The sequence below is a fragment of the Lepidochelys kempii genome, chromosome 1 (genome assembly GCF_965140265.1).
Source record: "Lepidochelys kempii isolate rLepKem1 chromosome 1, rLepKem1.hap2, whole genome shotgun sequence".
NCBI classification, from domain to species: Eukaryota; Metazoa; Chordata; order Testudines; family Cheloniidae; genus Lepidochelys; species Lepidochelys kempii.
This window is the reverse complement of record NC_133256.1, coordinates 252,731,150-252,744,236: the sequence shown is the minus strand read 5'-3', so window position 1 is coordinate 252,744,236 and position 13,087 is coordinate 252,731,150. Positions and strand designations below refer to the sequence as shown.

The following is a 13,087-nucleotide window of genomic DNA, read 5'->3' as shown; positions in this document are numbered from 1 at the left end:
ATCCTTGAGGGGGCCATTTAGGGATCTGGGGCAAAAATTGGGGATTGGCCCTGCTTTGAGCAGGGGGTTGGACTAGTTGACGTCCTGAGGTCCCTTCCAACCCTGATACTCTATGATTCTATCACCTGAAGCTATCTGGATTCCTGGGTAATCGGGAGGTTGTGATTAATCACCTGTGCAGTAACAGGCCAACAGAGGGCAGTGTGAATGAGGGTGAATTTGCTGCTGCTCCTTTCCTCCTGCTCAGAAGGGATATAGGTCACCAGAAAGGGAAGGTTCCAGGGCAGTTTGAAGGCATTAGGTCACAGAGGCAAGCTTTCTCATGGCCCCTCCAGTGATTGGAGGCAGCTAGCAGAGTCTAACTGGAACCTGCCAGTGCCTTCAGGCCTGGCACCTAAGGTGCCTATAGCACTTGTCTGGCAAGTGGCACACAGACCACGCCACTAAGGATGATTTCAGGACAAAGGTTGGTACTGCAGAGTTGCCAAGACCTCCCAAGGGGTGGACAATTATAAGGTTTTCCATGCTGCTGTTAGCGTGACTCTTGCAGTTCGTAGAAGAAAGGTAAGCAGTTTCTGTCTTGTTATCCTCCATTATCTCCTAGGAGGTGCCATTGATATACACAATATACATTTCTTCATTTGGTATTTTGGAAGAATGTTTTCTGACTGTGTTAAAGGATGTTTGCGCACTTGTGCACATCGGGCTTAGGTGCTCGAGGTTTCCGACTTTTCCACCTACTCTCCAGAATAAGTCTCACTAACCCCTTCCCATCTTGGACAGTTTAACTGGGCTTTAGGAGTAAATAATTTTACATAGCCTCTGAAAAGAAAAGAAAAGAAAAGAAAAGAAAAGAAAAGAAAAGAAAAGAAAAGGCCACAACAAGAAGTTACACTCCTGCCACTTTCAATAATATTTTCACCAGTACAATCAAGCTAATTAAGAAATGTCTGATAAATCCCCTCATTTAAAACACAGCTGAATGTCACTATCTCAGCATCTTCCCAGGAAGGTCTGGAGTCTTATATTATCTATTATTGTCACCACTTCAAATTCAGAGGGAAGCAGTAATGATCCCTCACTATTTATGGTCATGAAAGCTGCTTTTATCATGAAGCTTTCATTTTGTTTTGCACAACCGGCCTCAAGTACAAAAAGATACATTTACATTTTCTGAGCATGACTCAAAATGACTCTGAGCTTGATTCTGTCTTAAGCCCAGTCATGTGGTAAAATAAAAGTCAGTGTAAAAACTCTTGAGCCCTTTAAGGTGCTCTCCTCATCAGTACTCTACAAAGTTTTTGCATTCCAGAGGGTATCCATCTTCAGTGATGACTGGTAGTAGCTCCAGCAGAAATTGTTCTAGAAAAGCCAGAAGAGGTTCTCTCCATTCAGATATATTGGCAGGCTGAGGATCCGCATTTTGTGTGAAATTCAGCCCAGATCGAGGACCAAAGCCCTCAATGGTGCATAGATATTGTGCTGGCTCTCCACAAAGCAATGAATCTCTTATCTTCCACTATGGAGTATGCATTTCCACACATGGAAACTGTGGACAGAGCTTGAGGAATTCAGTAAGAAGTCTTCACCTTGTGTTGCACGCAGGCTATCAGCAACATCTCCCACACTCCTAATCCTGGTACATGCATGGGCCTGCCCAATGGGTGATTTTGTTATGGTGTTTGGCTAGTTGTGGAAGGGACAGAGGAGTTCTCTGAGCCTGATACAGAGCCCTATAAGTTGGGAATATACAGAATGGCTATTGCTTTCGAACAGAAGTGTTGTTAGGCTTTGTTAAAGTTTGTAAAGTGCTCCAAGATCTTTAATAAATTGTGCTATGTCAATGTTTACTATTTTCATTGGTCAGCATTACTCCGAGGCTTTTACACATTTGTTATGCTGGATTCTCCTTCTAGTTCAAAAATTGTCTGTCTTTCCAAACCCTGGAAATTGTTGCTCTGTGAGACTAGCAACTAGCTTGGTGAAGGAGGGTTAGCTTTTCTTGACATATCTAGGCCATTGACATAGAATAATAGGAATCAGAGATAGAAAGAAACCTAATTAGATCATCCATCCAGTCCTTCTCCCTTTAGAACTTATTTTCCAGGTTTCCTTGTGTTTATGACTAGCATTATGTTTTAAATGAATAAATGGAAATATGTGAGAGACCATATAACCATACAACGCTATCACATTTGCAATGACGATCTATTCCCTCAGGAAACAGACCTTGGATTCCAACTGCTTTTGAAAAAAAAATTATTGCAAATTTAGACGAGTCCTTAAAACTCAAATAAACAAACTGGAAAGTGACCTACCCGTGGTCCTCTCTGTGGGGGTAAACAGGTATCCTGTGTGTGACAGATGAAGAAGGCACATGAGGACTTCTCATGCAGGGCAGCTGTTGCGAGTTCTCAGCAGGTGAACCAGCAGCTGTTGTCACAGTGTATGTGAGTGACCATGTATAGGACTGCATAGCCCCTGCAGAACAAACAAAGTTGATATTCATAGTTAACATGAGCTGTAGTCCTTTGAAACAATCCATTTTGAAACAGCCAGTAAAGAACAATCTAATAAGGTGATGCCTATGAAGAACATCAACCAAAGGAGGTGATAAAAATGGCAAGCAGTAAAACACCCATTTTTGAAGAACACTTCAAAAGGCACAAATAGGTGAGCTAGAATATCAGATACTGGGAGACAACCCAGACACAACTAGTATTTTTGAAACATAGCAGGATGGGAATAATCAATGCAATGCTGTAATTTGTGCCTATAAACCTTTGGGCAGGGACTGTCTTTTTGATCAGTTTGTACAGCACCTAACACACTGGGGTCCTGGTCCATGACTAGGGCTCTTAGGCACTACAGTAATACAAATAGAAATATATAATTAATATAATATAATATAATATACAAAATACAGGACAGGGCTTAGAGCTGGGAGAACAGCCCTAGCACAAAACATTCCATAGACATTATGGGCCAAATCCTGAGCCCCTCTCTGCAACAGAATGGAGCTCCGTGCCGGCCTAACTTGATCCTCAGGATGATCAGGGCTGGTGTGGTAGGAAAAACAGTCAGGGCCCTTGTGGGCATAGAAGAGGGTTGGATTCAGGCAAATGAATTCCCTGCTGCCTGACTTGGCTTTCATCTACCCACCAATCTAAGTTCTTATGTGGTCCCCATCATTGTGGTATCAGATTGGCTCCCAAAATAATAACAAGTGCACACTTGGAGACGTTCCTCTCTCTTCCCACTAGTCAGCAGGGACCAGATGTTGTCGACTTTTAATGTGGTTCTATTCTAGGAAGGTTAAGGCAAAGAAGTGGGTTTTGCATTTTGCTCTGATGGTGCTGAAGTTTTTAGTCAGCCTGATCTCCTCCAGGTGGGAACTCCAGATTTATGGGCCAGTTCTTGAGAAAACTTGTCCTCTCTACGTGACTCCCATTCTTGAGGTTGGTGGTTCCATAATTCTGGGGTAACATAGCTGTTGCGGATGAGGGCCAACATCTTGAATTTGACCCAGTATAGAACAGGGAGCCAATGAAGATAGCAGAATAAAGGTCACCAGGTGCTCTCAGCTCTCTTTCTCCAGCTAAAAAAGGGAATGGCCTAGAGTTTCAGGAGCTGACTTACATTTTCCTTCAGCACCTCTAGGACTTTCTGTTTTGTCAAAGGACCTAATTCAGAGAGGCAAGTTACTGTGTTGTCAGCTCTGTGTTCATTGTATGGCTCTTGGTGAATGGAGAAGCAATCTCAGATGTGGGTGATTTTCTTCAGAAAGTCAGGCAGATAGTTCTTTGTAGTGGAAAGTGCTCAATTCTGGGACTAAAGTGGGACACCCTGTCCTAAACAAGGTGATTCATAGACAAAATCTCCGGTAGGCTGTGACTTTATGGCTGCTCAGGTGGAGAAGAGGTGGGAGTACTTTGCATGTTTCATGCCTGAGAGTAAAAACAACAAGGAGTCTGGTGGCACCTTAAAGACTAACAGATTTACCCACGAAAGCTTATGCCCAAATAAATATGTTAGTCTTTAAGGTGTCACCAGACTCCTTGTTGTTTTTGTGGATACAGACTAACACGGGTACCCCCTGATACATGCCTGAGAGTAGGTTCACAAGAATTGCTTGTGCTACAGCCTGTCTGCATTTGCTTCTGTTCTCCATCACTAACACTTGAATTTTCTTCCTTTCTACTCCTTCTGTTACAGGTTTGCAGAGAACCACTGAGATCTATGGGAGCAATGAGGAGGGTGCAGGCATTCCAATACTAGAACATCAATGGTTGTGTTTAATGAGTGGTCACAGTGACTCAACAGACCGTCTATCCTACAGCAATTTGGTGGGGTGGCATTACCTGCAAGTGTGTTTTGGACTTGACTGGGCCCAGGCCATTACGTTACCTTCCTTTTTGTCTGGAAACCAGCCTGAAGGAAGTGACGGTCAGTCCAGCATAGGGGGCCGTTTCTTGTGTCCTCTATATCAGGTTAGGTTCCCCCTTTTAAGTGAGAGGAAATGATCTAGTAGTCACTGCTGGCCTCAAAAATTGATGAATCCATAGCCAAGTCCCATTCAAAATTCAGGTCCAAAGCATGACCTGCTCTGTGTGTAGAGCCAGATGTTACCTATGAGAAACTAAAAATGGAAAATGCGGCGAAGAGGTTTTAGGCCATTGTATTGGAGGGGTTGTCAATATGGCTGCTGAAATCTCCCAGGACGATCGTCAGAACATCTTCACCATGCCAGACAGCAGCACCTCAGGCTACTGCTCTAGGAAAGGCTTGCTTTCTGGGACGTCTGAAGACTAGCAGTTTGCATGTGGTGGACTTGTCTCTGGATTTGCAGAGCATCTGACTATTGAAAGATTTTGTATCAAGGAGGCCTCTCTTGCATTTGAGACTGGACTGGAAAAGGATGACTACTCACCCCTTCTCTCCCTTGTGGAGGGAATGCAGTAGCTTTCACAGAGTGATCTGCACATGAAGAGAGAGGGGAAGGAGTGGCTCAGATTTGGAAGGTCTCAATTTCCTGTCGGAGGAAGAAGAGTGCAGGGTACACGTGTGTATGTATGTGTTAAGGGAGGGCACCAATCAGAGCCCTTCCATACATTGTGGTAGGGCAAAAGGTAGGAGGAGAGGCAATTGAAGAGATTGTGATTGTTTCGATTTTTAAAACACCAGAATCCCAATCCCACAGTTTTTATACAATCAATCCCATTGATTTCAATGGGCCGCAAGACTGGAATCCAGAAGACAGCCTTTTTTAGCTGCTGTACCCACTGAATTGAACCAAACTAAACATAAAACAGTAGTGGTTGAGTGATTTGACAACACTTTGTTTTTCTTTGTGATTTCAGCCTTTGGGGTTTGAATAAACATAGAAAGTTCTTTTACTTCATTTCACTTTATTTTTTACTTTTTTAAGACTGAGTACATTGTTGAAGACACGACAGCAAGAGGCCCTCTGTAGGAAGCACAATGTATAAATAGCTCTGCTAAAAGCCCAACAACAGCCTTGTCGTGCTTTCACACAGCAAAGCCAAAAATCCAAAGGAATTTCATTCACGGACGCGTGATTTGTACTACAAACCCTGACTGTACTTGGTGGTGTGTGTGTACGGCTGTGAATAGTCCCATATAGCCAGGCTGATTAGCTATTGTCCTGCCTCTTGTGCAAAGTGAATGCAAAGTGGATGTAAAATGCTACCATTTCACAATGGTACACACATTCACACATGGTTTCACATTTTACAGCCACTTTGCACTGGATTGCAAAGGTGCATGGCAACACTGAAGCAAGCCCACAGATGTCAGTAGGAATCGCAATAGTAAATATTATACCTGGTAGTAAACAATACAATACCAGGTATAATGTTTACAACAGACTTATGTCGGTATAACTACGTTGCTCAGGAGTGTGGAAAATCCACACCCCTGAGCAATGCAATTGTGCCGACCTAATCACCAGTGTAAATGGTGCTATGCTGATGGGAGGGATTCATAGCTACTGGCAACATAGCTACTGCCTCATGGGGAGGTGGATTAACTACCGCGAGAGGAGAAGCTCTCCCGTCAGCGTAGGTAGTGTCTTCATTTCGTGCTGCAGTTGAATCGGTGCAGCTGTGCCACTGCATCGCTGTGCATGCAGACAAGCCCTCAGTCGCCCCAAAATCAGGAGACTGGCTTAAAAATCAGATTTTTAAAAACCAGACATTTGGGGTTCTTTTCATTTGCTTTCTGGTGCTGGAGCCTTCAGGGTTTGCATCATCAAGCTTTTCTCTGCAACCTCGAGGGCTAGAAACTTACCTTAATTTTTAAACAAAAAATAGCATTCTCATGAATCCAGGAGCTGGAGCTTTAAGTAAAAGCACCAAATATCATGAGACTCTTGATAAAATCATGAGAACTGGTAACACTCACTAAGAGTTTACAAGATCAGCCCCAGGGAGCATTACTACCAAGTCAGCACCCTGAGGAATAGTGTACAGTACTATTGAAATGAACCTTCAATTCAAATATACAGTCCCTTGTAACTGAGAGGAAAACAGTGGAGGTGGCAATGACAAGGAGGTGGAGAAATGATTAGTTATCTATTAGCAAACATTTACAATGCAGAATTTCTGTAAACCAGTTCAGGTTCTTCTAACAGCAATTGCATTAGCAAATGAGTAATCCCAGGCTTTAAGAGAGGACTGCAGAGTCAACCATCACTTTTGTTACAATATTGTTGTAATTTGACCAATCATTAATCTGGCCTTTGTAATTTAGAAAGAATTAGGGCTAATTATCCTTTTAAACTTTCAGTAATTTAACAGAAAAATTTAAATAAAACGTTAACTGGGCATGCCAGATGTTTTACACCAGAGCAATCTATATAGGATTTACCTTACTTTAGTTAGGTGTCATCTAATCGCAGTGATTTAATTTGCTGCTTTTGTGTTTGACCATTGAGTGCATGCAGGAAGTTTAAAAAGCAAGTTTAATAGTTAACTTTTATTGCCAGTGCCACAAGCAGCAAAGACTTAATGACACCTCAAATGGGGGAACTGCAAGCTATTGGCAACCAACCAGATTAGTTTTCTAGTTGTACAATGCATTTCCACACTGCTACATTTACCTAAATTAAAAAAAAAAAATTAAAGAAAGGCAACACAGTAATTTTTAAATATATCTCAAGAGAATTGCTGGTTCGATCCACTTATCTGGAGAAAATACACAGAATTAGAAAACAAACAAAAGAAAATACATTGAGAATTTTACACTTCATCCCTCAAATCCTCACCTGGTATAAATATGCATAACTTCACTGAGCTGGAGTACTTACATTTTCAAATATTTTGATTTTTACTTTACATGCTGTGTAAGCACTAAGGCCTGGTCTGCACTTGAAAGCTTTATCAATACAACTATTCTGAGTAGTGGTGTGATTTTTTTTTTTTACTAACATAGTTGTACTAGTGCAAGCCCTAGCATGGATTCAGTTAGACTGATATAAAGGTGAGACTGCACCTAAAACGTAGATCAACTTAGCTATGTTGCTCAGGGCTGTGAAAAATGTTGTGCCCTGTACAATGTAGTTAGGTTGACCTAACCCCTACTGTACATGCAGCCTCTTGAGGGGATGAATTTTCTACAGCAGTGGAAAAATCCCTTCCTTTGCTGTAGCAAGTGTTTCTATTTCAGTGGTGTAGCTGCTGTGCCATTGTAGTGTACACCTACCCACCAGTATATCTTATTCCCCTTCCTGAACTGGAATAAACTTTAGGCTTTATAGCTAAAAATCAGCGTTTTTATACGGAATAACTGCATCCACACGAGGGGCATTTTGCTATTTTATCTATGCTAGTGTAGTTAATGAGGAAAACCTTTCTAGTGTAGACCAGCCCATAGAATCAAGAAAAACATGGATAAGAAGCATCTTTTACATTTTTATTAAAAAACCTCCCCTTTTTATTTTATCATCAACGTACATGAACTTTCCACACAAATGCCTTTTACATTTTTCACATGTCTGGAATATTATCTGCATCGACATCACCACCAGTTTTGGGTAATTTTTTTGATGTCCCCTCTAATGTTTTTAAAAACTTCCTATTATATTTTTCTACAAACTGCAGAATATACCCTCTATTAATTGATACCCTAGAACTATGGCAGGTTGATTAGCCAAGATGGTTTATAATATGTCCTCAGCACACACAAAGTAAAATACAACCAATTCCTGCAGCTGCAATGTTTCTGGTTCTGGATTACTTTACTTATATGAACTCTTATTCATATAAGTTGCGTTCTAGACAAAAATTAAGATAATGGTGATTAAAACAAAGTTGAGCTCAATGGCCAGAGAGAAGCAGCAGTTCTGCCAAACAAAAGAATATGGGGAGAAAATGGGGGAGGTGGGGGAGGAGGGGAAATGAAGAGCTGGTGAAAAAGGAGGACTGTAATGATCAAAGATGAACTGTAGCAGAAAGGTCTTCCATGGAGGTTTAGCTAAGACAGGCTGTGGTAGAAATGCTCAGGTGGGAGGATTCCTTAGCCATAGTCCCTATGTCCATCCTGAGGCTTCACCTTAGCAGCCCTCAGCCTTGGAGGGCCATAGCAGGAGAGAGACAATCACTCAAGCACCCTAGTAAACATAATTAAAGTACAAATAAATTAACATAATGCCAGTGTGAGTCCCTTCCACGTTCCCCACTCTTACAACCTCAGACCATTCTCATTTTGTAGGTCTCTCCTTTGAGGGGCAGCACACAGTTACCTGCTTTTCAATTTCTTGTTACTGGGGGAGGTTTTCTGGCCTGTGTTACATAGGCGGCCCAACTAGATGATCACAATGGTCCCTTCTGGCCTTAAAATCTACGAATCAAATTATTCATAAAATCTGTGTCTCAAGTTTCTACTGGGGAGAGCACATAGCATGCTGCTTCATTCAAACAGTGTATTTTCTTTTGTGCTCACCAATGTTCCCTCTAATTTTTGACAGGCCAAGTGCGCAAAACATTTCTTCTGTGAAAATTTTTGAAGTAGAGTTCAAATTTGTGCGCCATGAGGCAAATGCATCCAAGCGAGTAAAATGCTTATACATTTAAAAAGTTTTAATTTGCAATTTGTGATAATAATAGTTTTATACCATGTTATTTTATAAATGTCGTTTTTAAATACTTAGAAAAAGGAAATTTAACCATTCTTCATGAAGCAGAAGTTAGTTTTAAGCATTACGCTTCATGATCTTTTTTATAGACAATCACGAGCATATATCAAGCACATATTAATCATGATCATTATCAGTCCATAGGCTTCTGCCAGTTGGTGTCCACTTTCACCTTTCATTCTATACACATGTCCGAAAAGATTTTGATAAACATATAATAAATACAATTTAATAAGTATGCCATTATGTCAATTCGTATGGGTTTTCAGAAAGAGACATCATAAGTAAAAAAAGAAAAACAAGAGTTTGTGTTTTAAATTTAAAATTTTCCTAAACAATATCAATAAATCATTATCAGCCAAGAATAAGATATGTAATTACAAATAAATTTTAATTTCCTTATTGGTCGAAATGTCAAAGACTGCTATTTACTGTTTTTCCCTGTGATCTTTTTCATTTGCCCATTCAATATAAACTCTGTCCAGATCTATCCATCTGTCCTATCTATTTCACTCTGTCCTCCATCCAGCTGGTAACTCTTAACACACATCAGCATGTCCAAATGATCTACTTGTAAATGATTCCGTAGTTTGTTTTTTAGAGTGTTCATTAAGCTAAAGCCACGCTCACAGTCTGCACTTGATGCTAGGAATGTTCCTCCAATATCCGTCAACTTTGCAAGATCCTGAAATGTTCGTTCTGGTGAGCAAATGTCACCATATCTGGGAAACTTAAAATCAATTGGCTTTTGATTCTTTCAGCTACTGCAAACTTGAAGTCATTGTACTGACTGACTATAACAATCTCTTCAGCAAGAAAGTCTTTGTATTTTGAACATAGAGATTTCACCTGATGAATTCCAAAATTGAAGTCACACTTAACTATTGCTGCACAATCAAAAGCGGACCACTCCTGGACTTCATCCTCTGGAAACCTGTCTGCTAAATGTGCACACAAGAAGTTTATGAAAGTTATTATGGAACTGGTATCAATTTCATTATTTTCTTGAGAGCTCATATCTGAGAGAGCCTTAACTTTGTCACTCCATAGACTGAATCTCCAAGGGACTGTCTTCTGATCTTGTTCAGTTTACCTCGGGCAAGGTGAAATGCTTCAAGAGGTGTAAGGCCCCGTTTCTGGAGCAGCGTGGATAGTGAAGTCAGCTCCGACAAAACATCATTCAAAACTTCTAATGTTATTTGGTATTCCATGGTATTCAGCTTTTTGTGGCAGTATTTAGAAACTGGATCAGTATCTTTGTCTTGCTCAAAATATTCCAGAAGAGGATTATAGTTGCGAATAATTGCTCGAAGTGCAAAGTGCCTAGATAACCAGCGCACTTCATTGAGTGCCCTGAAAGCCACTGACTCACATTCAGAAGCATCCACTATTTCCTGAAATTTGCATTTTCTCCTGGATGACCGACAGAACACCGTGTAGACAGTTCTCATTAAGGTTTCGATGTCTCTTATCAGCTTGATCTCTTTCAATGCATCGGAAATCCCCAAGTCTTCCCGGTGTGCAACACAATGTTGCTGGACTAAGTATGGAATATCACATTTCAGATGAGCCGCCACGCCATTGAGTTTGCCCAACATCACGGAGGCACCATCAGATATGAACATCACCATTTTCATGAGCTCAAGTTGGTGTTTTTTATAGAACTCTTTGATTGCAGACACTATTGAAACAGCATCACACTCTTGCAATTGTAATAGTCCACCAAATGAAGTTTTATAGTCTGCAGAATTTATGGATCTATATTTAAAGTAGAGTATCAAGTGTCTGTTAATGGATATATCAGTGCTTTCACCAACAGCTAGAGTATGAAACATTGCCGATGCTATTTCATGCATGAGGTCATTTTGGACAATGCAGTTGACAATTTCAAGAAATTCAAAAGCATAATTTTTACTTCTCCAGCTCGCTGGTATGCGCACATACTTTTCCATATGGTCATTAATATCCTGAACAGAAAGCATTGAGCTGTTAATTTTAATAGCTAACAACACACTGTCAATAAGTACCTTGATTTCTTCTGGGTTTGAGCGCTTGTGTTCAAGATTAATTTGCCTCCTCTGCTTTTCAGCGGGACTTTCAAGAATCATGCTAAGCAATCCGCTCCGTAAGGACAGGTTTTGTTTCTAAAGGGTAAGTCTTCACTACCTGCCAGATCGGAGGGTAGTGATCGATCTATCGGGGATCAATTTATCGTGTCTTGTCTAGACGCGATAAATCGATCCCCGAATCAATGCCTGTATGCCACCTCAGCAGGAGGAGTAAACGGAGTCGACGGCAGAGCCATCGCAGTAGACTCGCCGCCGTGAGGAAAGCCAGGTAAGTCGAACTAAGATACTTCGACTTCAGCTACGTGAATAGTGTAGCTGAAGTTGCGTATCTCAGTTTGAACGCCGCCCCCCCTCCCCCCCCAGTATAGGCCAGGCCTAAGTCTTGTTATACCATCTATATGAGACTTACTTGACAGATGACGCTTCAAGAAATCCAACTTCCATAAATAGTTCCACATTCTTCCTGTTGAAAATTCTCCCGAAGCTCTGGCATCTCGACAATATACATAAACCACTCCATTGTCCTCATTATATGTGAATATTTCACAAAGTTTAACAAGCATTATACTATGGGTACATTTTCCGGCAGGTAGTGATCAATCGGGGATCGATTTATCGCGTCTCATCTAGACATGATAAATCAATCCCTGAATCAACTCCTGTACTCCACCCTGGCAGGAGGAATAAGCGGAGTTGACGGGGGAGCCACCGCGGTTGACTCGCTGCCATGAGGTTGGCCAGGTAAGTCGAACTAAGATACTTCGACTTCAGCTACATGAATAGCATAGCTGAAGTTGCGTATCTTAGTTCAACCCCCACCCCCCCCCACCCCCTGCCAGTGTAGCCCAGGCCTACATGACTTTGGTGTAACCGTCTCCATAGTCTCATCCAGCTATCCAGATTTAAATGAAGTCACTGTTCTTTTATGCTTTAGACCTCTAGATAGTGACATTTTTGGGATTGATTTTTTACCAGATTGGTTTATTTAAAATTAATACTTCTAAGAAATGGCTACTATTTCAATGTGCTTAACAGCGTAACTCGACAAAAGGGCAAATGGGAGATCATTCAGATCAGGATACCGGAAGTTTGTGCATAGCTCCGATCACATTCATGCATCTGTGGCAAAAAAATGCAGGAGAATGGTAAAACATCACGAGAAAATGTATGAAGTCCAATGCCTTTGAAAGATTTCAGTCACGAAAACAACACTTACCTTTGTTCATTTCTGGGAAATCTTTGCAGTTCCTTAGCAACTACGGCCAGGCATTTTGACTTATTCACACGTACTTGAGTTTGTACACAGCCAAACGAACAGACTACAATGAGATGCGTGGGTCCCGACTGTCCCGACATGATCAACGTTTCACATTCGAAATGATGGTGGGGAGGGGTAGGATTCATTGCCCTCCTTTCCCTTTCCCCCCCTTGCCAGCTAGTAGAATCTGGCTGTGTTGATAGATGGCAGGCGAACAATGTCAAAAGTCGCCTGTAAATGATATTTCAGCCTGGCTCTGATGTAGTATTTCATTTTGTGTGTGCGCGGTGTTTCGCCGTGTGTGCAGAGTTTAGGATCTGTGTGCACATGCACACAGCTTAGAGGGAACAGTGGTACTCACCCTTCATGTCCAAGAACCACATGACTCTGGTCTTGTGGTCTTGCTGTTCAGGACATGGGATTGTTGTATTTTCACACCAAATACACTCTAAACTTTAGACTATGATTCTAAAGTCTCAAACAACAAGCAAACCTGAGGTTTCCACAATGCTATGTAGGATTAAAATGCTCTTAAATCTATTTCAGCCACAAATACACACTGTGGTTCCCTGGAATGTCTTTGAAGGCATGAAAAAGATTTGGCAG

The 13,087-nt window shown here is 41.3% G+C and overlaps 1 protein-coding gene across 5 annotated transcripts in view; it reads right to left on the bottom strand.

Moving 5' to 3' along the window:
- Positions 1-13,087, bottom strand: part of RFX4 (regulatory factor X4) — a 129,925-nt gene that overhangs the window by 22,635 nt on the left and 94,203 nt on the right. For all 5 annotated transcript variants that reach the window (XM_073324380.1, XM_073324390.1, XM_073324399.1 and 2 more), the window contains one exon: positions 2,319-2,481. In XM_073324380.1, coding sequence (XP_073180481.1) covers positions 2,319-2,481 — 163 coding nt within the window. The remainder of the gene's footprint in view (positions 1-2,318; positions 2,482-13,087) is intronic.